The following is a 23,364-nucleotide window of genomic DNA, read 5'->3' as shown; positions in this document are numbered from 1 at the left end:
AAATTCCAATATAGCCAAAAGTTCACTTAAATAGACCTAACTACCCTCAAACCAAAACTTAATTACACCTAAAACCAAAACCTAATTAAGCATCATCGTTCTCCAGTATCATTGCTGCCATATTGGGATCCAGAAGCAGAATCATCAACTTGCTTAGATTTTGGATTTGAATTGTCATATATATGATTCTCGTCACATACACCATAAAATCAATCCAAAATATTCTCATCTTCCAACGTACTTTTCTGGAGTGATTTGATTCAAAGCCCTTCCTTCGTCTCCCTCTTTTTCTTTGTGTCTTTCACATATCCATATTAAAATTGCTTCACTGGTTAGGTTATGCTCAAATTTTATCACTTAATTAAATGCCTAATTAATTTGGGTACCCTCTATTTAAGAGCTCATATGCAGAATGCATGAGAGCATACAGTTGCAATTACGGGTGGGCAAATGGATCCTGGACCCGTGGATCGCGGCAGGTCTAAGCGATTTGGGGCTAGTACAGGGTGGGTCCAAAATTTTAAAATTCAACATAGGGCGGGGCGGGCCAGATCCAAGTTAATAGCATGGCGGGGCAGGTCCAAATCTTGGAAGAAATGGGCCATCGGCCCGAACCGATTTCCACCCCCACTTCGTATCCAAAACTTTCCCAAATAAATCTTTGCAATTCAACATTTATATTAATAAGCAATTCGAAAGGGAAATGTTATTGATACTCCAAAAATCTCATTCTACACTCCTTATAAGTGTATCTTTCTTTCCAAACATAGAAAGTTTGGAGTGTAGAATGAGATTTTTGGAGTGCCAATAACAATTCCCATTCGAAAAGCACAAAAATAAAATCACCCATTTGTCTTTGGATCTCTCTCTCTCTCTCTCTATAGGTTTTGCTCCTGGGTCTCTTTGCCTCCCGGTAGTCCAAATCCTTGTATTCCCATTTTTTGAATTAGGGATTGTGCAATTTCAGTTTGGTATGAATTTGAACCATTGGACTGGAGTGCAGGAGCTCCATAACCTCCTCGGTCTTCTCAAATCCACGATGACGACGTTGATATTGTCGCTGCTATGCCTCGCCAAGGCCAATTTTGTCAACGAAATGGATGCGTCAGAGCACGCCTTATCTGACCTCGCCACTGTTTCACAGCAGGACGACGCCAACTGTGAAGTCGCTGCCTTCTGCGCGAGCAAGCACATGCAGATGACGTCGCAGGCGGTTTCGTTTAATACCACATCCCAGAGGCTGTCACTGGCAAGGATAAGACACTCATCCTTCGCCACACGATCCGTGACCTTCACCTCCGGCTTTGATATCACATACGACTTCAGATAGTTGTCGTCGATGGCCCTCGACATGGCGAGAACTCAGAGGACCCTCGCGCCATCCCAATAGATCACGCACCTGCCCGCTGCTAAAATCCCTTTCAAATTATAAAAATAACAAACTAACTATTATATTATAAAAATTTCTTCTGCCATTACATTTTTTTTAGTCGTGCTTCTGCCATTGAGTTCTGGAAGATAACTGATACCCTTCCTTAAACCCATTTCCTCTCTTTCTCACAATTTTGTACAAACACACCTCCCCCTCTTCACTTTCCCTCACATCTTCACTTCCTTTTTCTCCCTCTTAGTACAGAAAGTATTGGGGCTCATCCCAGTCACCGTCGACAAAAGTTTATCCTCTCACAGCCAAGCAAAACGAACAAATCATACAATCAACAGAGCCTATGGCGCAATTTGGATATTGGAGGTGCTGGAACGACTGATGTGCGACTGATGGAGCGACTGGGTTTCAGAAGCACAACAATTTTGTAAATTTTTTTTTCCTTTTTTTGTTTCGAATTCTAAGGTTGGATGTTTTGGGTTTTTTTATGTGTGAGGCAGTGGGAACAACTACGCGATCTGGTTTTGAAGATGGTTGTGGAAGTGAGGAAGAAGTAAATGAGAGCAGCGAAGCGAGGAGAGATGACGCGCGGAGCAACTAAGAAGAGAAAGTGGCAGAGGAAGCCATGATTTACGAGGACACGGCGGTGGTCCCGGGATGGTCCGACGAGGTTGTCAAGCAGGGTGAGGAGTCGAGCAAAGCGACGACTCGAGCGGGACAATGCGAGAGAAAAGAAGGGTCTTAGCAATCCGATGGTATTCGGGGGGTCTCGCTAAGACTATCTACCGAGCCCCGTAGTCGAGACAAGTGAGGTTTAATCCCACTAAAGCTAGTCCCTTCCTCTAACAAATATGGGACTACACTAACACCTAGTCGAGCCTCACTTAGTGAGGGCAAACAAACGCCCCCTAATTGTACTAATCATGTTTGGGAGCATTTTTCTCACCACTATAAATTATATATGGTGTATGCTCACCATACACTTCATCATCTGCAATGTGTCATTTTATTTAACTTTATTTAACATTCATATTAAATGTTTCTTTTCTAAATTCGAAAAAAAAAATAACAAGAGTTAAATGAAATAACACGTACGTGGCAGATAATAAGGTGTATGGTGAGCAGACATTATAGTTATGGTGATCAGCAAAAAAGCTCCCAATCGTGTATTCATATATTACTAACTTATTCCCAAGCTCAAATATTTGTGAGCGTTAGCTCTAAAGAAATTATACACAATATAATTAAATTAATTGGTAAACTAATCTTTGATCATCAGCTGATCCTTTTAATTATTGGTGAAGTTGCACCCTATAAAATTATCAAGCTAGCTCATCCTTGCATATCCAAGGAATGCCATTTCCAGTTACGTATAAAATTTGTTGAAATGGACGAGCATACAAGTCTGATCTCATTAATTTCACAAGCATGAATACTATTGCTTCATTTACAAAAATTCTCAGCCAATGTTCATCATTAGTCATTTATGAGACTCATCCACTACTTGTTTTATTAAATTGTATACATGCACGCTTGGTACGATTTAGGTGTTTCTTTAATGTTATTCATCAAATTATAGTTTACGGTACCATTTAAAAAAGTGGTTCATTTTAATCGAATGTTTGTAACTAAATACATTCATTACGTATATGTCATACCCTGAAAGTGTAATATCACATCCATAATGTAAAAGCAAACCTTATCAATCATATAACACATTAATACACATACGTACTAAACTTATCTTATAATACGATTCACTGAAATGTGGGTAAAAAATGTGATCCCTTTAGCATTACACATAAAGTTCAATGAAACATTATAACTTCAAAATCATTGACGTCTTCTTTTTTCCCGTAAAAGCCATATGCAATAATATTCTACACCAACTGCAAGAAACATTGGCTGAGGTACACAGTAAGTCAATAATTATAATTATGTATTTAATTTACCTTCAGATGAGTCATGCCTTATTCTTCTCACTTACAACTAAACAAGAATATCATTATAGTTCATATTACTAGTGACAGATAAAATTATTTTTAATCTGCAAATAAATTAAGGTCCCCTTCCGCTTCTATATATCTTCCGTACTTTCTTGACCTCTAGATTAATTTTCCATTTACGCGCTCATGTTACATTGCATATAGGTATGGCTGGCTGATATGTAGTAGGTCGAGTTGCTAAACTGCTTTACACGTTGTTACCAGATACTTATAAATATAAAATATATTTTCAAAACTAAGTGAATGCATTGGTTTACACACCCTCAATGTCTCAAAAGAAAAGAAATCTGAGTGTACCCAGATTTCTCCTTTGCATTTTGTGGGAAAAAAAAGGAGTGAAAGTTCTATCAGAAAACCCACAGAGCCAAAAGATCCTACCAAAAATTCAGAGATTTAGCAAAAGGCCCATTGGCCAATCAGGTGAGTCCCAGGAATGCTAAATATGGTTTGTGATTGTTATAAAGGTTCTAGAACCTGAGTGGCAGGGTTTACCCACAGTATGCACACCGGTACCGTCTATTTCACTCATAGTTATATATTTTTGAAACAGTATATAAATATATTTAATATATGTGTACCATGCATGCACCACAGCCGATGAAATCTTTGTCTGCTGCAATAACTAATGTAAATTTTGTTATGATAATTACCATGTTTATGCATTAGGGACAATGAGAAACAGACGAAACGATGACTATATATAGAGAACTTTTGGGGCTTGATGCGGAGTAAGATTCTCTCCTCTTTTTTTTTTTTTCCTTGTCAATCATTAAAATTACATGGCTCTTCATTGATTGCTGTCTCATCAAAGTTGAAATCGTTGGAAGGGCCTCTCCTGTCTCAATAAAGCTAAGAAAAACTAGGAAAAAGAAAGCCTCCCATCACACAATCTCTGTGTGTGTGTCGAAACTGAGATATATCTAGGAAAATAAACAAGAAAACTGATGAACTATGCATCCGAATTAACACAAATAAATCATACAATTATGGTTAGTTTGAACTTGGTTAAGAACATTGTTCAACTCGGTTGTGGATGCTTTTCTAATGGAAATCACATTTTACAAAACTTAAGCTTAAAGGAGACAAATGATGAAAGTTTAGCATAAGAGCTTAAAAGATCATGGACATCTCATACCAAAAGATGAAAGTATCTCATACCATTGCGAAATGGATTTGGATTGGATTCTCACATTCTAGGTTAGCTAGCATGCTGTCAAAGCAAAATATCTAAGTTTTGTGTCCGGCAACTGTTGTATCAATCCAATATAAATCAACCAATAAATGGTCTACAATGTAATAGGAATGAAACAATAGACATTAATGCTAAGATTGTGATTTGAGCCCTTTATATTGCGTTAGGAATGTGTGTCTTAGAATTCAAATAAGGCTAATTGAGTCCTTGATAATCATGTAATTATGACCTAACTTGTAGGCTAAGAAAGTGGGATTTGGTTCTCTTTTATGGGCGTAGCCCTAGTCTCTTAGCTAGTATAAATATACAGACCCCTGCAAGCCGTAAAACACACAACAAAACACTTCCCAATGAGTGGTTGTATAAGGCTAGGAGCTTGTAGAAGACTTCGATATTGGATTGGTGTTTCTTCCTCCTTCAAACTCATTCAATGGATGCCGCTGGAAGTACTTCAGGTTTGCCATCGTTTCTCTTATTTTTGTTTTAGTTGTATCATATCACGCATAAGATCCTATATATGTCTCCAGTAAGCTTTGTACGTATGTTACTCGCAAAAAGAAGTCAAACGTAAGGGAGAGTGTATAAGCATCTTCTTGTGGAGAAAATAAATCGACCTGGAGTTTTCTTTTGAACTGGCTTAATATCATATGATGTTCCTAGTCGTATATAATGTATAGACCAATTTTTGTCTCCTATGCATGAATTATATGCGCACGGGCTTGTGCATGAGCTGATGTGATGAATTATCGGCCCTCCACTTTTGGACATGAAAATGAGTGGTTGTGATGAGATTAAAGGAAAAAGCTGCAGCAAAGATTGAAGCAGCCAAAAGAAAACCATAAAAGAAGATAAAGGGAGGGAAAAAAGGGGATTCGACTTTCAACTAAGGAAAAAATGAGGGAAAAACCGAAACAAAAAAACCCAAAAAAAGAAAAATTTTCTTCTTCCTCACAATCAAGGATAAGGGGTTATCAATGTTATAAGTTTCAGATAGGTTTGAGATGATCGAGAACAAAACTCTATCCAAAATTTGATGCTTATGACACTGATAACCCATTATCCTTGATTGTGAGAAAGAACCTAAAGTGAGCTCTCCACGCATTGTATTTACAATGAAAAATATTGGTATTCTGCAATCTGCATTGACAAGCAGCACAAAGCAATATTGATCACAGCAGCAGGTTAAGTATTTTTACAAGAACATAATCTTCTATTTAAACTCTAAAGTCCAACCCTAGTTGGTTTACATAATTATATCCAAGAAAATCTAGAGTTGGAGTTCTATTTGGTGAGCTATTCCTTGTGCTTCAAGTAATAGTAATACCTGGTTTTAATTGCCAAGGCGATAAGGGAGTTTTGTAAAGGAAGTAATCCTATGGGCTTTAATATTCTAGTTATAAGCTAATTAGGGCTTCTTTAATGCATTAGTGGGTAGGACTCTAGAAGCATTGAGCACTATACAAGGTTTAGGTCTTGGGCTTTGATTAATATTCTAGTTATAGGCTCACTAGAGTTTCTTAAATCCGGTAGTGGGTATGAATCTAGAAGCATTGAGCACTATGTAAGGTTTAGGTTATGTGCACACTTCAATCACAATTGTTAATTGTCAGTTATAACCACCAATAAAATTTTGACATATGACACATAATAATTCAAAAATATATAGCATAATGAGAAAACATAAAAAACCAAATGTTTACATAACGGACTATCTCACATTGTCATTACACATTATTTTGCTTCCACATGTCATTACACTGTTGGTTATAATTGATAAGTAAGAATTGCTGAAGGAAAGACTAATTTTCCTTTGAATTTGACGAAATAGTGGATGGAATCTACCGACAAGGGGTCAATTGGCTTATTTCAAATAGTTCAGAGAGTTAATTTACCAAAAAAATAATAGCTCAGGGAGTCAATTTCAACTAGAGTAATAGTTCAAGGGTTCAAATGATAGTTTACCCTTTCATAAATCTAGGGGTATTCAATTAGGATTTTAAGTGATTCTTTGAAATTCAAAGTGTATTCAATCAGAATTTTAATATAGTTAACTAAAATCCTTAGAAATCCGATTGTATTCAATTAGAATTTTACAAAAGTTAATAACATTCAAGATGTAATCAATCATGAATTGATTTTAAATAAGCTTACACATATTATTGATATTGTTAAAGAAAACATTCTTGAGCTTAAAGCAATGTCTAATCCATATAGAAAAAGAACAATTCTCATGTAATCCTTCGCCAAATGTATAGTAGCTTTGTATAGCTAGCAATACAGGATACATGAATTAATTTGTACTACAACCAACTCAAAAGCTATGCAAAAAGTTCACTAATTTTTCAAAAGCAAACTCTTTTTGTAAATGCAATTGCAAAATGCATGCCTTGGAAATCTTAATCAGTAGTAGTACCACCAACACTTGTAGCATTTTTGTTTTCAGCTGAAATTTGAATCCTGACAAACTGTAATTCCATTTCTAACCGGAAATTCTTTTCCTTCTCGTTGTCAAGCGTCCTCGGCCTCTCAATCTCCTGCCTCATTTGCTCATCTCTACTCATCTCTCAACCTACTTCATGCGCTCCTCTCAACACCCTGATCAGATTCATCACATTCTGCCTCTGCTCTTCCAAGCTCCTTATCAATGCCATCAGTCCCACCACCATTGTTTCCCTTTCAAGTCCTCCAATTCGACCCACATTACCACTAAGTACTGGTTTGGTACTAAGGTGCTTTTATACAAAGTGGATATCAAAAAAAAAATGAGCTCAAAAAGGTGTTTGGTAAACACTTAAAAACAACTTATTTTCACAGTTTTTGGTGAAAAAAAAAGCTGAAAACGTGTAGCAGCAAAAATGAGCTTATTCTTACAGCACAGCAGAAGTAGTTTATTTTCAAAGCACAGCAATACCAAACCAGCCCTAAGGCTACCCAACATAGGTTTCATGTCAACACCTCTTATTCCTAGCTTACCCACATTACCAGTAGGGCCACCCAGCATGGCTTCATCACTTTCTACAGCCTCTTTGCCGTCGGCTTCTTCGACTGGTCTTGATTGAGGTAATAACCCACCAAGTCTTAAAAAACCTACGAGAACACTTGTTCTTGAAATCTTTGTTCTGGGTTTCGTAATCCAAAAACCAGAACCTCTTAGTTATCTTTAGAAGTAGAGACTTTGGTGGCAGTAGGTTAGACAGGGAAGGGCTGCCGCGAGCCAATTCCAGCACCATGATCCCAAACGACCAGATATCCACTTTGTTTCCTTGTGCAATTGTGTGACTTCAGGTGCCACCCAATACGGCGTTCCGGCAATGTTGGTTAGCCGAGTCAACAACTCTTCAGTTGAATTGGCTTCGTAGACTGAGGCAGAGACCCCGAAATCAGTGAGCTTGGCCGACCCATCTGGGTAGATCAAAATATTTTCGACCTTGATGTCACTATGAAGGTGGCCTTGATTGTGAAGATATGAAATGGCGTTTAACGTCTCTTTCAGCACGACAACAATGCAAGGTTTTGGTAATCTTCCCGGGAAAGAAGAGGAGATTATTGATTGTAGAGAGCCCACATACATGAACAGCATAACCATCCAAAGATGGCGGTAGACAGTGAAGGAGCAATGAGCGGAAAGAATATTGGGGCGGGAAAAAAGAGACAAAGTTGTAGCGTCACATCAAATGCTGTCAAAATCAGCCCAGGATTGATCGCAGTCGATGAACTTGATAGCCATGATGGCAGAGTTCATAAGGACGCAGACGGCCTTGGAGACAACAGCACTGACGCCGGATCCCATTTCGTCGAGGATTTGGTAGGAGGCGGGGTCCAACGGGAATTGGACCTTTTTGGGAAGTGGGTTTTCTTGGCTGGAAGAGGAAGAAGTTGTCATTGGATAAGAGAAAGATGAAATCTTAATGGATCGAAATGGGTTTTTGGGATTTCTGGGAAGTGGTTTTTGATGGAGAAGATGAGTGGGTTGTGAGGGTGAAAAAAAAGTAGGGTTTGAGCAGCAATCTTGTGAAAGGTTGATGGTGAGGCGATGAGGGTGGCTTTGGGACGATGCATATGAATGCCTACTGCTCTCTGTTTTATGGGGCTTTCCTATTCCAGTTGGGGTGGCATTATATATTTTGTTATTTAAACAAAATCTTGATTCTATTTTGAGGGTTTTTTTGGGAATTAGGATTGGGTGAAATAAAATCTTGATTTTATTTTTGTCGTTTGATTGAATAAATCAACTAGAAGAGAGAGATATGATTAAACATGAGAGTAAAAGAAGCTAAAAAAGGTGTTTGTTTGTTATTTTTCTAAATTTATTTAACCATTAGGGTGATTTGGAAACATATTCTATTATTGATTAAATGAAAGGGCGATTTGGAAAAAGGACCTCCAGAACTAATGTGGACTTGGACTATGGAGATGCATGTTGGTAAATTTGCTCTGATCACTAGTCAAAGACAATTTAATGGCGTTTCTTTCTTCGAAATTATGGCTCTATTCATGCGTTCTCATTACTTTGGGGGCTGAAGTAGAACTCTTAGCCAAGAGAAAAAAAGAGCATATCTTTTGGACACCCTACATTTACAATATCCCAATGATTAAGAAGTAACAAAAGCAAAGAGTGAAACAATAAAAACAGGTAGGAATCAGAAAAATGTATACACATATATAGGATATGGCCTTGCTACATGAATATCATAGAACCCAAAAAATAGACAGTGAGGGAAAATAGGGCAGATAGTAGGGTAACAGATAGTGGAATGCTTCCTTTGTCTTTCCTTATTAGCATTCCTTCAATAATAGGGTAGTTCATTACTATGACATAAAAGGCTATGAAGATTTGTATGAACATCTTGTCCAACTCCCCCACAAAGATCCCTCTAGCAATCCCCACAGCAAACGAAGCCATGTTCAAGATGACTAGGGCAACCATTGGAGCAAGAAATTGTAGTGATGTTTGGAAATCAAATACTCCCATATTGTAAAGCTTGAGTTGTTCAACGTCCCCGACTTTATTTGTTGGGAGAAAACTGGCTTCTCTCATACCAAGTTTCTTCATGAAAGCATCCACACTACCATATAAGTGACATGTGACTGACTTCATCATCCATATTCTCTGCTCATTTACCCAATGTTGAAATGTTGATCCTGTTGCGAGCACCTCGTATAAATGTTTTGAGAGCGATGATAGGAATACAAACGAAAATACGATAAAATACGTATTTGAAACCTACAAAGAACAAGAACATGATCGGCATGTGAATTACCTATAAGCACTCTAAAAAAGGGTAATGCTTTCTTATGTACTTACGTTTGTATAAAAGTACTCATATCAACAGACTATGAAATTGAATTTTGAACCATAAATTTTGTCCATAATCAACCATAATAAATGGTTTAGATTCATAATAATGCAAGTGAACATTTCCCTTGTTGCTATGAAAATTCTTAATCATATTTAAAGATATTTAACTATGTATAGTTATAATGAGAGGAAAACAAAATTTAATTACCTCGGGGTACAAAGGAATGCTATTGAGTAGACACACTTGAGGAATGACAGCAAAGCACCAGAGTGTCAAGAAATAGAAAATGGAGAAGAGAGCAATTTCTGCATAACACATGCTTTGAAGGAAAGTGTGGGTTTTGAAAGGGCCATATATAAGAGGACTGAACTTGGAGATAGCAACATCAACTAAGCCAGAAGACCATCTTGTCCCTTGGACCAAAAGCTCATCCAATTTGGTGATGCCACTACCCAAGAATTGTGGCCTTTTTGGATCACAAAACACTGAAATCCAACCTTTGCAATGCAAATGAAACCCTGTGAAGTAATCTTCCACCACTGAACCGTATAAGAAACCAACCTGCATGCCACAAATAAGAGTAAGATATCACCATTAGCATTAGAGGAATGCTAGGTTCAGTCACCTCCTGCGCAGGGTTATTATGATCTGTTAATACATTGCACGACCGACATGTATCAACTGCACACAATTGACTAAGCTTACCATAATTATTTTAATAAATTTATCTTTCAATTTTGGGGTGAAATGTAAGATTCCAATGGTTTAATTGTACTTGCCTCTTCACCCCATTTGGTGCCATCTTCATAGGCACAAGAGGCTAGTAGTGGGCTTTCATTTAGCTGTGCATTATTTCTCTCGATGAACATATGGTCAGGCTTGTTGATTTGGTGGAGGGATTTGACGAACTGATTGGATGGACCAAAACATTGTCTAAGTTTCATTGCATCCCCATCTGAAAGCATATTATGATATACAACAGAGAAAAATGTCCACGAATTAATTAACACATATATCTATAGTCGATCGATACATCATCCAACAGGTATTGCAGAAAATTTGGTCAATTAAAAAATATATATATGTAATTGACAAGTTCATAAATTTGATATATATGATATGCTTATTATATATTAAACCTAGTTAAGGTGTTTTAATTAAGACAATTTATATACTTACCTTCACTAATGGAACTTCCACGTAACGACACCCTCTTGATGTAGTAGCCAGTACCACACACACAGGGCCCTCCAAGCCCATCATAACCTTGCCATTGCAACTATATATATACAAGTGATCAAGACCAACTAGTCAAAGATTACTCTATGATGTAAATAATACATTTACTTATCAATTAATTAATGTAAAGTTTGTCCTTGAGTTCTTACGTACCGTAAATATTGATCTCAACTGACTGTCATAAATATCGTTGGTACTGATATTGTGAAATTTATGAGGGAATTGAACAAATGCTAGAGAGGGTGATATCTTAGGGTCAAGATGGAAGCACATTGCTTGCCGAGCCGAACTTGCATCATTGCAGTACATGTCACAATCTAACCCTAATATGTAAGGTGAATTGCTTATAACTCCCGACACACGTAGCTGATCAAAACAATGTCAATGTTCGCTTGTCAAATCATGTAGCAGATAAGTATTATTTAATTAGACTGTTAATCTGAATCATTGATTAAACAATTTATTATTTTTTAACACACAACAATCAATTGACAGCTTACATAATGGTAATGGAGAGAATATAACTTATAATTGAATTACAGAAAAAGATAAAGAGAGATGCATACATACAAGAACATTGAGCGCTCCAGCCTTGAAATGATGGGGATGAGAGGGTCTTTTCTCGCGAGAAACATAAACAAGGAGAGGCATATTTTTTGCTTCATATGTTTGAATTGCATCATCACCTTCACTAGACGTTTCTTGTATTACCTGCCAAAATTCAAGATATGATTCTAGGATTATTTTGTATTATATAATTAGAGATTTGTCTTTCCTTGCAAAAGTTTTCTTTATTTTTTTTTTCTTTCTTTCTTTTTTTTTTTTTTTTTTTTTGTTTTGTTTTGATTCTTATAGCAAGCCGGGCTGATGGTGAAAAAATTAATGGTATAAATGGTGTGGAGACCACTTTTTTCCTATTTGTTGGATATATTGGCAAATTGGGAAATAAATGGGAAAGTAGGCATGTGAGTTGTGAGGCAAGGCTTACTCTATCAACATTCTAATTACATGTTAATATGTTATGAGATAATAATTTGACTGTCACAAATTAGAACATCAATGGGCAGAAGGATGTGTCAACCAAGGAGAGCGACCCGATCCAATAATATATGTAAGGGAAACTTTGGATGTGGTGCCTACCTATGAATATTCTTTGACTGAAACTTTGTTAGTTTTTAATTTTTGATCGAAATTCCTGAAATTAATGTGATAATTTATTTCTATGTATGTTACTATATTTTTTAAATTAAAAATTGAAATTTATAGTTGTTTATATTAATGAGATTTTAAATTAAAAACCATAATTTGTGTGATTAAAAATATTAAAATATAAATGATACTATTGTGTGTGTGTGTGTGTGTGTGTATTTAAGCATGGGTACTTTCATCAAAGTTAACCAAAAAAATTTTGTACCAAAACATGGGTACATTCTTCAAAGCACAAAAAAAAAAAAAAAAATTGAAAAAAGATATTGGACTTAATAACATTAGTAAATTTCTTCGATTAAACTTGATATGGATACATTCTCACATCAAAGAAAAAAGAATGTACCCATGTAAGTTTAAAAATAGATTATAAAAAAATTGAATAAATTTTATATATAAAAAAAAGGGGTACATTTTACATATAACAAATTGGTATATTTAAGAATGAGTACATTTTAAGATTAAAAATTTGAAAAAATTACATGAATGAGTACATATAAGATTAAAAAATTGAAAACATTTTTTAAAAAAGCTAATGGGTACAATCTTATTCTATTTTTTTATTTTTTTATTTTGGAAATGTTTTGTAGTTAGGAGTTTAATAAAGGTGTGAGTATTAAAATTCTAAATCAATTATTAATTTTTATTTTAAAAAATTATGTAACTGACATGTAATAAGGTTTCAGTCAATAAACATTAGTAACTAGGGATCAATTATTAATTTTTATTCTAAATCAATTATGAAAACTAATAAGGTTTCAGTCAATAAACATTAGTAACTAGGGATCAGATACTAATTTTTTCTATATTTAATGTCATGTAAAGAGAAATTTACACATGACATTGCATAGACCGGAATGCCATAGTGGCAGTAAACCCTGATAAGTTCTTTTTTACCACCAAGCTTGAAAGCTCATTGGTAATTTATTTTATAGGTCCAAATAATTTGTAAAACTAAAGTACTAATCAACAAACAAAGTGATATGCAGGGTACAAAATAACAATACCTCAATGACTGCAGAGTGATCTCGACACATGTTGCTCCTGGCGTCCTCAATCCTAGCATTTTCTGTTACTCTTTTCTTAAACCCCTCGTATGCCTCCTGCAATCAAATCTTTACCATCAGCTTTGTTACTGAGAAATATCGTAATATTAATTGCAAAAAAAAAATCATCATGCACTCATTTCATGCTTTTTATCATTCTGACCATTTTCAGTATCTTCTCCAGAGTAGTGTTATATTTACCATCTATTTATATCATCTTTCTAATAAAGATAGGACCCACCAACACATGTGGATCTCATCTCTATTAGAAATATGGTACAATTGATGGTAAAAACAGATGGTAAGAATAACATTTTTGTTATAATTAACCTTAATATGCTCTTTCTCTTGTACGAACTCACTACCCCTGGAATCACCATCCTCATAGCCATCACCTCCTCCTCCTGCAGAGAAATAAGCCTCCGGAGCCGTACACTTGATCCCATACCTCCTACAAAACGGAAGCCACCACTTTGCAAACCTCCAAGCCTCTCTCATCCCATTCAAAGTCACGGCAGCACAGCCGTCATCAGATAGATACACATGAAGCTTCTCCGGTGGATAGTCCATTGCCATGGCTGATAACACCGTGTTCATAACCATCACGGTTGGCTCCTTCTCCGGATCCGCGGTGCAAATTAACACGTCAATTGCAGGAAGTTTGTCATTCTCCGGCAGCCTCTCTGGGAACACGGTTCGCGAAACAGTCCGCCAGCGAAATGATTGGCTGAGGAGCCATTCGAAGGCAAGGAGGATTTCCGAGGCAAAGACAAGAAGCCATGGTAGGGTTGTGGCTTTGGTATTGGAGTGTTGGAAGAAGAAGGAGGCTCTATAGTAAAACAAGAAGGCTAGAGCGATTGAGTGGACGAGGATATGTGTTCGGTTGATGAAGTTTGAAAGCTTGTGGACATGGCAAAGATGGAGAGGGAACTTTGGATTCTCCATAGCTTCTTATGTGGCAATTATTTGTGTTGCAGCACTCAAGCATGATAACAAGCAACACCCTCCACTCCTTTTAAAGGACCAATAACACTGTCTACTAAATAATTTAATAAAATTATAAGAAAAATTTAAAAGTTTGTTTCTTTTTCTGGATATTGTAATTAGTATGCGTTTTGTGGCTGACTTGTGTGATTAATATAGGAATGAGGACGACTGGTTACTTTAATTATCTTTACTAATTAATAAAATATTCATTGTCAACCAAAATCTTATGAAATTACCAGTTTGACCCTCTGAAAAAAAAAAAAAAAAAAAAAAATCTCACACACTTTGTGTATACTCATATGCTAGTACCTAACCTTTGTTTTTAAACGGTTCTAGCAATAGAGTAAAATAATTTAAACATGTGAAGTTCCTGTACAAAACGTAATAAAAAATCGACCTTATATGGTTAATTAATGGTAAAACTCTTTAACTACATAAATTAATTAGTGATTCCTTTAACTTGTTGTCATGTGATATTTTTTTTATGTTGATAATTGTAGTTGACGTCTAAGAATTGGCTACAATATTTGTCATTAAATAATGTAAAGCAAATTTTGACTAAAAAGACTAGAAAAGATATCTTAAGAGCTCCTTATAGAATTCCTACTAAAAACAAATGGAGTAGTTGGCGGTACACATCAGTTCAAGTCAAAATTGTATTCGCAACCATGAAGCTTCCTGCAGGCTGCATGCAATTTTGAGTCCCAAGTATCAGATTAGTCTCCTGAAAGAACAAGTGGTGATATGAGTGGTGCCCAAGACTCCATCATCTCCTGGAAAACATCTTCATTTTTTAGCATGTTTTGTTTGTCTTGATTCGTTTAAATTTGGGTGTTTTTCAGTTGGATTCATAGGTTTCATTTAAGATATCATTTTTGGTTTATGAATGGTTTGCCAATGCAAAAGTTTCCATCTTTTCTTTGTTGGATTCATGGGGTTTTCTTAAGCTTTCAAGTTTTTAGTTTTTATCAAGAAATTTTGGGTTTCATTTATTTTTCAAACTAGACACTTTTTTGTTTAAGATTTTCTTTATACTTCAGTAAATGATTGCTTCTTTACCTATAAATTTTCAGTTTGTTCAAAACCTGCAGTGAAGCACGGGCAATTTTTCTAGTGCATCTCGAAACGGGTAGGAAGAAATGATAGAAAATAAAATATAGCGGTAGCTAAAAGGATATCCTACTCGAGTCAGTGTTCAATTTAATCAATCAAAAGAGGTGAGGGTGATCTATTTTTTTTTTAAAATTTTTTTTTTTTAACAATACTTAGCTATTTAAATATGAGTAAAAATTTTTACTCAAAATTGTTCATTGTCAATTTATAAAACTTTGTGTTTATAATCAGAATCGTTCATATTACAAATCATCCTATAAAAATCGTCTTTGCAAAAAATCACTTAAAACTAAGATCGTTTAGTCATCAAACTTTTTTAAAATAAATAAACAATTGGTAAAATCATTACGAACCGTCTATGTATTTGCTGCAAAGCTCTGTATTTAATACTAAGGACAAAGCTCTGTGATTAAAATCACAATGATCTTTACATTGTGATTCATAATATGAACGGTTCTGATCATAAGCAAAAAGCTCTGTGATTAAAATACTAAGAGTTTTGAGTAGGAGTTCCTACTCATCTTTAAGTAGCCACATATTATTCTTCTTTATTTTTTTATCGAAGGGGACTTGTAGCTTAAGTAAATTTTTGTTGTTTGTTTTAGGAAAATTTAAGTAGTTAAGATGATTTATGAAAATTTAAGTAGTTAAGATCATAAGAGTATTTATGTAACGCATTTAGTGAATTCCTTCCTTAATTAATGAGTGCATTTTTTAGCTCACCCTCTAAAAGTAGAGGTGATGCCCATCACCTTGTTAGTTATCGTTAGATTAGTTTTGTTTGATTAATCTAAGACATGAATCATTTAAACTAATCTAACAAAAACCAATAAAATAAAGGGAGTTTTAACGAAAAGCCTGTGGTACTATTTACTTTAATGAAAATCACATTTTTACACTAAAAAGTCAAACATAATACTATTCACTTTACCCTTTATTTTTTCCTTATCGTTAAAACTCAAAATTTTTAAATCATTTTCATTAATTTTTCTTAAAATAAACCCCACTAGGTGGGGAAAAGTATTCCTCTAATTAGTCCACAAAGTTTAAGGGACGAAATCTTCGGATTTAAAGGTGGCCCCACTTGAAGAATTATTTCTAACAAAAAGAGTTTGGGATTTGTTTGCCTTCATGCATAGCTCAGTGCCTAAGAAAAGCTGCAATCCTTTGACCGAGTGTTCATTGGACTTCGGACCTCCAGAATTTGTATGGAAGATGAGCCAAGTCAAAGAATATAGGGTCGTTGTGATATAGATGTTTCATTTTTAAATGTCATAGATTAAACATTTTTTCTACAATTTTGGTATTTTAATTTTATTTCATTAGAAGTCTATTCATGTTAACATTTTCTTTTTTCCTCCTATTTTTATGCATCTCTTATTATGATGATTTAATATTTTTTTTATTAAAATATTTATTTTGGTAAATTAAATAGAATGTAACAAAACTTGTTGCGAGTTACGCTTGGTTATATCGGTATGTTTGATTATAATGGTATATTTGAATTTTTGGTCCATTTAGCTTCTTGGTACATTTGAATTTTTGTTACATTTAATTTTGGTACATTTGAATTTTTGATACGTTTGTCTTCAAAACATAAGTTTTATTATTTTTTTGTCCTAATAACAAGGAATTACTTTAATTATTATTATTTTTTTTATATAGAAAGAGTCGTTAACAATGTACTTTAGTTAATAATTTTTTTTATATATAGAAAGAGCCATTAATTGGACAATAGCCTTTCTGTTAATTCAAAATTATATGATTTATCGTTATTATTTAACATTATCTACAATAATAAGGATTTATCTCCGATCAACTAAAAGTTGTTCCACATACTTATCTATCAAAAAACAAGACCATCTAGAGCATTGTGCATGAATCAAACATATTTTTAAACATTCCAAAAAGATGAATATTCATTTTAATATAGTTTATAATTGGGTACGTTTTAATTCGGGGTTGGTACGTTTTAGTTTGACGTTGGTACATTTTCATTTAATGTTGGTATGTTTCCATTTGGCGTGGGTGTACATTTAATGTTGGTATGTTTCTGGTATGGGATAAGTAGATCAATCATCCAACCAACCTCTAATAACGGTCTTTTTTTTTTTTTTTTTTTGTTGGAGTTTGATCAGGATACATGGCAAGATTATGGTTTTGGATGATAGGAGGATATCAACAAGTTTAAAATTGATCATCCTTGTTTCCGTCAATAAATCCAGAACATATTTCCTTGGAGATAGAAATATGCCTTGTTTCGATCAAGCCACTTCTATACCAAAAAAAAATTACTTAAGCCCACCAAGATCTTTCATTTCGAACTTGGTTGCCAAGTAGTCCTTCAATTTCAAGATTTCTTCCTTATCATCCCCGATGACAATCATATCATCCACGTAGATAATGAGAGCCATTAACTTACCCATCCAATGTTTTACAAAAAGTGCATAGTCGAAGTTGCTCTGCTTGAACCCGTATTTTCTCATGGCCATTCAAAATCTCCCAAACCACTCTTGACGTGATTGCTTTAGACTATATAAGGCCTTGTTCAATTTACATACTACTCATGATTGTGAGAGTGATGTACCCTGGTGGAATATCCACATACAATTCCTCGTTAAGATTCCCATGTAGGAAGATGTTCTTCACATCAAATTGTTGTAAGGCCAATCTGGATTTGCGGCCAACGAAAGCAATACCCTTACTGTATTGATCTTTGTTACTGCAGTAAATGTCTCTGTATAGTCAATGTCATATGTTTGAGTATAATTCTTGGCGACCAATCATGGCTTTGTACATGATTGTATACACCTACTTGCACCTTACTCTTTATTTTTTTTCCTCTAGGTAATAAAACTAGATCCCACGTTTGGTTCTTTTGAAGTGCACTCATCTGACATCTCTTCTTCCATTGCTTTAGTCCACCTAGCATTGGTTATTGCTTCTTTCAATGAGCTTGAAACACAATCTTTGTTGTAGGAAAGCTTTACTGGGTTATGATAATTTATGTGATGACAAATAGTTGGTAGTGATATATTTGGACCTTTTTCTTTCACCCGGCGAGTATCATTTAGGTGGTTTTCCTCGATTTTGCCTGCAAGGTAAGTGATACCTTGAACTGTCCAATACATTAATAGGGGAAGTGAGACTTACTAGGGGTGGGCACGGTGCGGTTCGGTGCGGATCCACCCCTAAATTGGAACCGGAACCGAAATATATTAACGGTTCGATTCGGTGCGGTTCCACTTAAATTTATGACTAGAACATTACGGTTCGGTCTACACCGGTTCCGATTCGGTTCTTGCCGGTTTACGGTTCCTAATAATAAATTATTTGAACACCAAATCATTATGCATTCAAATACATCTTCTCAAACTGATTACATAAAGTTGCATACAACACATCTTTTTTAATGCAAATGTCTTTGGTAGTGGCACCAAGTCAACAAAAAGAGACAACTAAAATACATATGCACTGGTCAATCAGTCAACAAACAAAAAAATGATGAAACAAATTGCAAGTTTTCAGACTTCAGAGAGCAAGTAAGAAGCAGCAGCTCCTGTACACAATTTTTCAACCTATTATACCATGACATGTGTGTGTGTGTATATATAATTTATTTATTTATTATTAATAAAACGGTTTGGTTCGGTTCGGCCGGTTCTTGGTCGTTCAAAACCGGAACCGGAATCGGTTTGAACGATTCGGTTCGGTTTTTCACTTAAAGTTGACTTTTCCGGTCAACACGGTTTTTTTTGGTTTTTTTTCTTACGGTTCGATGCGGTTTTGCGGTTTGACGGTTTTTATGCCCACCCCTAAGACTTACCATAGGAATATTCTCAAGAGTATGGTAATTGATAAGAATTTTTACCACCTGCAAAAATAGGGATAAAAACACTTAAAAATACTTGCAAGAGAACAAGGTAGTTGTAATATAAACGGCTCAAGCAATGTCGTTTTCCGCAGGGATTGAATGAATAATTTATGTAAATACCAAATCTTAATTGATTATTTAAAAACAAAGATTGGAAAAGGTTGATTTTATGACCTAGAATATTAAAAACGAATTTTAAATTAAAAAAATTAAATAACTTGACAAAGTAAAGAAAACAAGAGGAAATAATTTTGAAAACCAAATTGTATAAGCCTAGGGTTCCGCCGTCCCCTTAACAATTTTATGTAGATTTACCAATTACTTATGAATTACCCATGCAACTTTAAAGGTTAGGTTTTTCTAATGCATATTCTACTTGTGGTATTCAAGCTAGAACGTATATCAAACATGCAATCCGTCTGTGATATTCAGATCAAATATAAACATGCATGACTCATTACGCTTTGTGAAAACCCTTTGAAAAACCATGCAACCCCTAAGACGTGGTATTTATCCTAGGTGAAATTACAACTATCAACCACAAGAAGCAATACTCAATCCCCCGGTGGTATTCCGACCGAATTGCATCTGATTACTTATCTAAACATCCTAATCGTAGCTAAGCATTAAGATATAGAGACAGTTTAAAGCACTGTGATTAATAATTTAAAGTATGCATGCATAATATCATAAGCAATTAAATAAAAACTACATATTTATGCTAAGGTTCACGACATCACCCTAGCAAACGAAAATTAGCTACTAGCAACCATAAAACAAAAGGAATTTTATTGAAATAGAAAAAAGATAGAAAACATCTTGAAAATACAAAGCGTCAAAGCCTAGCTATATTCTCCACGTACGTTCCCCCCAATGTTTCGTAGAGAACCCTAATGGCTAACAAGCCTTACTTATACTACTCTAATTAAAATCCTCCTAGTAAAAGGTCTTAGAATAAAACTAGGAAACCTAATAAATTGAAATAAAATAGGAACCATAATGTTAAATTAACTTGGTAAATTCGTCCAAAAATCTGCACAGCCACGTTTTAGACCTAAATCAGCTCCAAAACTGGCCCAAAATAGCTAGATTTAAAGCTTTGACTATTCTGAACACTTCTCCAGAAGGCCACAAACCTATTTAAGGTATCTTGGGCTCCAAAAACTTAGTTTAAGCCGAAAAACGTCACTTTTCAGCAACGTGCAATGTTTCTTTATTTGATCGCTAGAAAATAACCGCTTAGTAGAAAAATCCCAAATTTTGATACGAAGACGGCAAGAGAAACACAAATGTCCTTTAATTTGAATCACTCCAAAATTTGTCCATTTGATTATGTTTTTCTCCAAAGGAAGTCGAATGTTCTACGTTGAAAACATAATCCAAAGTATCAAAATTCTACCAAAATAACCAATAAATTAATACTAAGATTAGGGTAAAATATATGGTATAATATGGACTCATCAGTAATCTATTGGTATTATATTTGGAGATGAAGAGGGGGCGAAGCTTCGACATTTTGATTCATAATAGGGACTGCACCATTTGCAATCGTTTCCAGTTGTTGAGTTGCTACTTCTGATAGTGGTGCAGCTTCTGTGCTCGGTGCTGCTGCTGGCAGTGTCGTGGGGGTGCCGGCAGTAGTGAGTGGTACTGGCAGTGGAGTGGTTGTTGCTAGCTGTGATGGTCAGTTCACATTTTCACTTGTTCTCTCCCCCTAAAAATGAGAGGTGAATGAAGATGAAGAATAATATATCTTGGACTCCAAAAAAGTCATATACATAATGATATACGTCTATTGGGTGAGAGGATGATAGCAACGGTACCTTTTTTATGTGCCTCATACCTTATAAAAACATAACGAATGGCACAAAGGTCAAGTTTGGTGCATTGGTTTATGTGAAGATGGACAAACATGACACCCCCAACCACTTGAGGTGGCATAATTAAGATAAATCATAGAGGCCCAAACCAAGAGAAAGCCTATAATGGTGTCTGAAAATCCGACTTTAGAAGGCATTCTGTTTATGAGTTAGATAGCAATATGAATTGCAACCAAGGAACATTAGCACCAAGTAACGAGGCCCGAGCAGTATGTCAGTTTTTGCGCTCAACCAGTTCATTTTGTCGAGGGTTTGAGGACATGTAGTTTCATGGAGGATTCCATGAGCAGTGAAGTACTAGGTAAAATTATGATTGACATATTCCCCACCATTGTCAGAATGTAATGTATGAAGCTTAGTAGAAAACTGAGTCAAAATCATGGTGTGAAAAGTCTTGAAAGTTGAAAAAAAAACTCGCTTTTATTTTGTAGAAGATAGAGCCATGTAATCGATGTACAATCATCCACAAATGTTACAAACCACCAGATTTTAGAACTATAAATTGGAGATGGCCCCCTAAACATCAGAATGTATTAATCCAAAAGAAATAGTACTCTTATTACAACTTAACAGATAAGGAACACAATGACTCTTGGCTAGAATGCAAGTATCACACTTAAAATCAAAAGCAGAACACCTAACAAATAAATTGGGTAACACATGTTGCAAATAATTGAAAAATGAATGACCCAAACGACGATGCCACAACCACACTTGTCTTTTCTTGTGATCAGTTGCCCCTTAAACCAAGTTGACATGACCCGTACTGACATCATTAACGAAATATAGAACATTCTTTTAGTACCATGACCAATTATGTCCTTCGGGAGAATATCCTGGATAAGACAAAACTTAGGATACATTAGTACACAACAATTCAATTGTTTAGTAACTTGACTGCGGGACATCAATTTATGTTTTAATGATGGAACAAGTAAACATATTGGGTAAAGAGAGAGTAGAAGTAAGAGGCACAATGTGAGTGCCAGTAATAGAGGGTACACCATTGTTACTAGTGATACTATTATGTCTTAATTAGATGTAGTCACAAACAAGATCGTTGTCGTCATAAGTCATATAGTTCGTAGCACTTACATTTATGATCCAATCACACTGATTACAATCGCTAGACATATGCAAGGCACAACCACAGTAACCTGTGAGCTCTGGATAGTAGTTGGTTGTACTAGAAATAATAAAAGGATCGTCTTGAGATAGCAACGACATTTGACACATATATATATATATATATATATATATATATATATATATATCGCAAGAGTACTAGAACCTGATCTTGTAATGCCCAGGATTTTATGATGACCAAACATAGAAGAAATGAAATTGTTATAGTGTGAGAGTTCAACTCATTTTATGCAAGTCAAAGTACATGTCATAAATCATTTGAAGAACATGCACGTGAATAAGAAATTATGTCTGAGCGAGACGGTTAAGCAAACAATAACTAAATTAAGTGATGAAAAGCTACAACTACAAAGCTAGTGGCGATAAAAAAGCTGAGTCCATGCACATACTTTTGGTGTTTTGGGCCCGATTGATTATTCAAATCATTTTGTTCTTGCATGGCCCAAATAATCAAGGAGGCTAATGTTAGAGTCTAGAAATTTCACCAACAAGCCCAAAGCATAATGGTTGCATAGACGTCACAAACCAAACTTAAATTCATGCATAAAGTGTGAAATGTTGGGTATGCAAATTTACAATCATGCCATGCTAATAAAATAATATTTTATAAATTGAACGTTTGTAAAATCACACCAAACTCATGCAACTTACGCATATATATCGTGCCAAGCCGTAGTATAGTATTCATACATCAACATTTAATTTGAGTCACGCCAAGCACATGATACACTTAAATGAGTCCAAGCCACGTAACGGGTTTTGTCGAATGGGACATTGTGTGAATGATTAAGGAAGTTCATTGGCCTACGTGGATTTAGGGTTGTGGAAGATTTTGGGTTACTTGGGAGCACCAAAATCTAAGCCCATAGTTTTAATTGCACGTAGGAAGACATTGAGAGAGAACAATTTATTCTTTCATTTCTGTTACAAACCAAATAAGACACATAGGAAACAACCAAAACCCAAAGCTAGCTGACCAAATCAAAACCGA

The 23,364-nt window shown here is 35.2% G+C and overlaps 1 protein-coding gene and 1 pseudogene across 2 annotated transcripts; both read right to left on the bottom strand.

Annotated features, from left to right (window-relative positions):
- Positions 1-7,597: 7,597 nt before the first annotated feature.
- On the bottom strand, positions 7,598-8,782 carry LOC125472769 (annotated as a pseudogene).
- A 429-nt stretch (positions 8,783-9,211) lies between these two features.
- LOC125472756 (cellulose synthase-like protein G3) lies at positions 9,212-14,368 on the bottom strand. Of its 2 annotated transcripts, XM_048574555.1 has the most exons (8): positions 13,704-14,368; positions 13,335-13,430; positions 11,692-11,832; positions 11,275-11,487; positions 11,062-11,161; positions 10,662-10,837; positions 10,090-10,443; positions 9,214-9,806 (listed from the first exon to the last, which is right to left on the bottom strand). In XM_048574555.1, the coding sequence occupies exons 1-8, from the start codon at positions 14,316-14,318 to the stop codon at positions 9,261-9,263; spliced, it is 2,241 nt and encodes a 746-aa protein (XP_048430512.1). In that variant the 5' UTR covers positions 14,319-14,368; the 3' UTR covers positions 9,214-9,260. The 2 variants fall into 2 exon arrangements, with proteins under 2 accessions (XP_048430513.1, XP_048430512.1); XM_048574556.1 differs by lacking the exon at positions 11,275-11,487 and having other exon boundaries at positions 9,212-9,806.
- Positions 14,369-23,364: the final 8,996 nt, after the last annotated feature.

Source organism: the organism of the source record quoted next, unplaced genomic scaffold (genome assembly GCF_019419815.1).
Source record: "Pyrus x bretschneideri cultivar Hongxiangsu unplaced genomic scaffold, Pyrus_bretschneideri_v1 Contig73, whole genome shotgun sequence".
NCBI classification, from domain to species: Eukaryota; Viridiplantae; Streptophyta; class Magnoliopsida; order Rosales; family Rosaceae; genus Pyrus; species Pyrus x bretschneideri.
Note: the sequence above shows the minus strand (reverse complement) of the source record. Positions and strands in the feature narration are given on the sequence as shown.